The sequence below is a fragment of the Aptenodytes forsteri genome, unplaced genomic scaffold (assembly GCF_000699145.1).
Source record: "Aptenodytes forsteri isolate BGI_AS27 unplaced genomic scaffold, ASM69914v1 Scaffold147, whole genome shotgun sequence".
NCBI lineage: Eukaryota > Metazoa > Chordata > Aves > Sphenisciformes > Spheniscidae > Aptenodytes > Aptenodytes forsteri.
The window spans coordinates 1,282,834-1,286,624 of record NW_008795320.1 but is presented as its reverse complement, the minus strand read 5'-3'; the positions used below and the strand labels follow the sequence as shown (position 1 = coordinate 1,286,624).

At 65.2% G+C, this 3,791-nt stretch overlaps 2 protein-coding genes across 3 annotated transcripts in view; one reads left to right on the top strand and one right to left on the bottom strand.

Moving 5' to 3' along the window:
* Window positions 1–1,851, bottom strand: REEP6 (receptor accessory protein 6). 2 transcript variants are annotated; one of them, XM_019472237.1, is made up of 4 exons: window positions 1,046–1,851; window positions 636–774; window positions 102–312; window positions 1–71 (listed from the first exon to the last, which is right to left on the bottom strand). In XM_019472237.1, exons 1-4 carry the CDS (start codon window positions 1,408–1,410, stop codon window positions 37–39), a joined length of 750 nt encoding a protein of 249 aa, XP_019327782.1. In that variant the 5' UTR covers window positions 1,411–1,851; the 3' UTR covers window positions 1–36. The 2 variants fall into 2 exon arrangements, with proteins under 2 accessions (XP_019327782.1, XP_019327783.1); XM_019472238.1 differs by having other exon boundaries at window positions 1–74; window positions 105–312.
* Window positions 1,852–2,126: 275 nt separating this feature from the next.
* PCSK4 (proprotein convertase subtilisin/kexin type 4) overlaps window positions 2,127–3,791 on the top strand; it is an 8,389-nt gene continuing 6,724 nt past the window's right edge. The window contains 1 exon segment of the mRNA XM_009279879.1: window positions 2,127–2,207. Coding sequence (XP_009278154.1) covers window positions 2,127–2,207 — 81 coding nt within the window.

The following is a 3,791-nucleotide window of genomic DNA, read 5'->3' as shown; positions in this document are numbered from 1 at the left end:
GCCCACGGTCACGGAGAGATGGCCGCTTGCCGGTACTTAAAACGAGAGCTGCCCGCGTCCCAGCGGAGCCGGGCTGTGCTCCGGGGAAAGGCGCCTGCCCTGGCCGTGGAGCAGGGCAGCGGGGACCGGGGGACCCGCGTTACCTTCTCGGGTGATGCTGGAGGCCGTGTCCAGGGCTTTGGTGCTGAGGTTGCCCAGCACGTTGTCCACGGTCTGGTGGTGCCTGAGGAAGCAGGGCCGGATGACTTTCTGGTAGAGCACCTGCGACCCGTTCCAGGACACGGGGGCCATGCACCACACCAGGAACAGGCACTGCGGGGAGGAGAGACGCTCCAGAGCTGGAAGATGGCGGGGCAGGCCGGGGCCGAGCGAGGCAGCCCCCAGAAGGAGGGCAGCGACAGGCCGGCAGCTGAGCTGCTCCAGTCCCCCCCAGCCTGGCTCTGGCCCTGCCCAAAGGCAGCTTCCCAAGGCTGGAGCTCGCTGGAGCAAGCAGGAGCTCCGCGAGGGACTGCGGCCCCACCATGGCCACCGCCGCCGCCCTGCTAACGGGGCAGAGCCCACCACGCTTGGTTCCTCCAAGTTCAGCCATCGGGTGAGAGGACTCTGGCCCCGGCAGCCCCCGGCAAAGCCGTTACCTTCCCAGCGTAGTAGAACGGGAACCAGTAGAGGAAGATGTCGGAGAAGAACTCGGCTACGCTGAAGACGCCGTACACCACCCAGTACGTCAGCCACGTGGTGTCGTCCTCCTTGCTGGAGCTCTCGATGGCTTTGATGCTGCGGCAGGAGAGGAGAAGGGCACTGCCGCTGCAGCCCTGCCGCCAGGGCGGGCACCTCCTTCCCAAGTCCTCCAAACCCTGGAGCAAACCCGCCTGCCGGAGCGCTGCTGCCCCAGGCCGGGACCGAGCCAGGTCCCAGTGTTTTTAGGGAGGTCTCAAGAGCTTCCCGACCGTAACTGCCTGTTCGTTTGCCAGGGAGACCCTCAGCTAAGGGCAGGGAACGCTCTCCAGGCGCTGCAGGGAGGCCGGGCTGGGACGCTGGTACTTACGAGACATACGCGGGGTAGGCGAAGCCGATGAGGTTGCAGAGCAGCGAGGCGCCGTAGCCGAACATGAGGTAGAGCCCCAGGAACGCCACAGAACCTGCCAGGGGGTGACGGAGGGGACGGTCACGTTCCCGCCGACACCGAGATGGCGAGGAGAGACCCTGGCTCGGTCCGCTGAGCAGGTTTCTCACCCCAGTAGTGAGAAGAGGCGCATGCCGGCACCCTCCAGTTGGGAATAACGACCACCCCCAATTAATTCCAGTAGGACCCTCCACACACCAGACCACTGAGGTGCTCAACACGCCGCTCGCGCAACCGCGCTGAGCCGCAGCACACGGCAGAGCCTGCCATGGGGTAGAGGCGCTCATCCCTCATCCCCAAGGGAGCCACGATCTGCTCCCGCCACCGTTTGTCCCCTCCCTGGCCTGGAAGGGGCTTCCCCACAACAAACTCCTAGTGCTTTCGGCCTGTCGCCAGCCTGGGCCCGGGCCAAGGCTGCAGAGGTGTCAGAAGCAGAGACTTTTAACACACACCTACGGCCCAAAGTTAAGGGACTGAGCTTCTCCTCCACGCGCGGGGCTCGGAGCCGCTCGGCATTTTGATAACGACTGTTCAAGGACAAGCCTCGCTACTGGAGCCGAGCACCCGGGGAGCAGCCTCGCTCCCAGAGCCTGCGTCTCCTTTCTGCTCCCTGTACGCATCCCCTGCACGTGCTTGTGCTGAGCAGCCACCGTTTGTTAAGGATTCAGCCCCCTGAGAACCAGCGATCCAATCCCGCTTCCCTGTTATTAAATTAAATCGTTAAAATTAAACGTAAGCCATGGCTTTGGTCATGTGGAGCCTGCCCAGCCCTCGGGACGCTTGCAGGAGGCTTGATCAGCAGAGGTGGGAGAGCCGGCGGAGGGGGGAAGCCGGAGCAAGGAGCCCTTGCTGCTGAAACCACGGCCACAGCGAAGAGCCCCCGCTCACACGCGGGCTCGGAGGGCAGGGAGACGCTGGCACCCGGCAGCTCCCTCCCAGCCTGCCCGAGGCAGCCGAAACACAGACCCCGAAGGGGCAGAGGGCAGGAAAGCAGCCCAGGGACATGCAGAGCCGGAGTCAAGGGCGTCTACTGTCACAGCCCGGCAGCGTCTCCCCTACCCTGCGTACAAACTCCTCCATCAACGTAAGCGCCTTGCCCCGCAGCGGGCAGGAGAGCCGGGACTTAACCTGTCTGGGCTGGTGAATTAGAGGAAAGCCCTTGCTCGGGCTCAGAGGGCGGATTATCCCCGCTCTGCTCACCGCAGCATTTCTGCGCCTTGCTCCGGGCCCCCGGTGCGGGGCAGCCACGGCTCCGGGCACCAACGGGGCTTCGGGTCTTTCCCAGCAGACGGGCAGGAGCAACGCGGCTTCGGAGCAATCACAAACCTCCCTTCAAAGAAAACTACCAGGCAGGTTCAGGCAGTGCTGGGTTTCATTCCCCCAAGAGCCTTAGAAGGGATTTCACGGGCTAAGTTTAGCCCCCAGAGAAATTTATGTTGCAGCAAATAAAAACAAACTAGTGAAAGGCTCAAAGAAGAGCTGCCGAGGGGGGCGGCCGGAGCCATCCCACGGTGCCCGTCCCGGCAAGGAGGGCGAGCAGCCGGCGTGACAGCCAGCCCCGCGCCTTGGGAAGGAGCCGCCGTCCTCCTCCGGGATGATTTTTACCCAGCCGAAGCCACCGCACGGCTGACTGGGCTGTGCTGCCCAGAGGCCAGGCAAGATGGGCTCCCAGCTGCGGCCCGTGGGTCGCTCCTGGCTCCAGAAGTGCAGAACCGACCCTGCTGGGTTCAAACACAAATTAGGAATTGCTCCAGAGCCGGGGGAGGGAGAAATCGGGTATTTTTAGTTTAGCGGCAGCTTCTCCTTTCCAGGATAGGGACCGAGAACACGGGACCATCGCTCTGTGGTGGAAGCGGTGCCTCCGCTCTTCCTCTACCCCCAAAAGTCCATCACACCCGAGCACGACCGGAGCCCCGGGACCGTTTTGCTCGGAAGACGCCCGACTGCCACGCACCACGTCCAAACACAACCCGCTCGCAGCGGCACGTGCCCGTTCACGGACTCCTTTCCCCCTCGGAGCGGGAAAACGAGCCCTGCAGCAGGTGAAGGGCCAGGAACTCGCACCGGGGGGGGGCGGCGAAAGGCAGGGGACGTGCCTGGCGGGACGCAGGCAACCGGGAAACCCCGAGCCCCTCCTGGGAGGTTTTATATGACGCCCCGAACGGGAGAACGCAGACGGGCAAGTCGTAAATTGGCAGAGGAGCGGCGTGGGGCCGAGGGTCGGAGCCGCGGCGAGGGCAGAGGAGAAGGGTCACGTCGTGCCAGGAGGCCGCTCCCTGGGGAGACGCCAGCTGGTTTCTCATTAATGAGCAAACAGGATCTGGTTAACAGCCGGACCTCTGCCTTCCCGCCGGGGAGGGAGGCGAGTCCCGCGGGAGGGGGGGGCGGGGGGGCCGGCCCCCCCCTCCCCAACCACCCGCTCTGACCCACCGCGTTTTGGGGGCTCGCCTGTCGGGGAGCGGGGACCCCCTTCCGTCAGGGCCAGGCTTCTCGGGGGTCTTGAGGGTCCGGCCAAGACCTCCGACACGCAGACCCCGCGGGTTTCGGGGTGCGCCTCCCCTTGGGTCGGGGTGCGGGATTTCGCGCCTGCCGAAGGCGAGGATGGACGGCGGGGCCACCCCCCGGGCCCCCATCCCCGCGTGGCCCCGCTCCGTGAAAGCACCCAGCA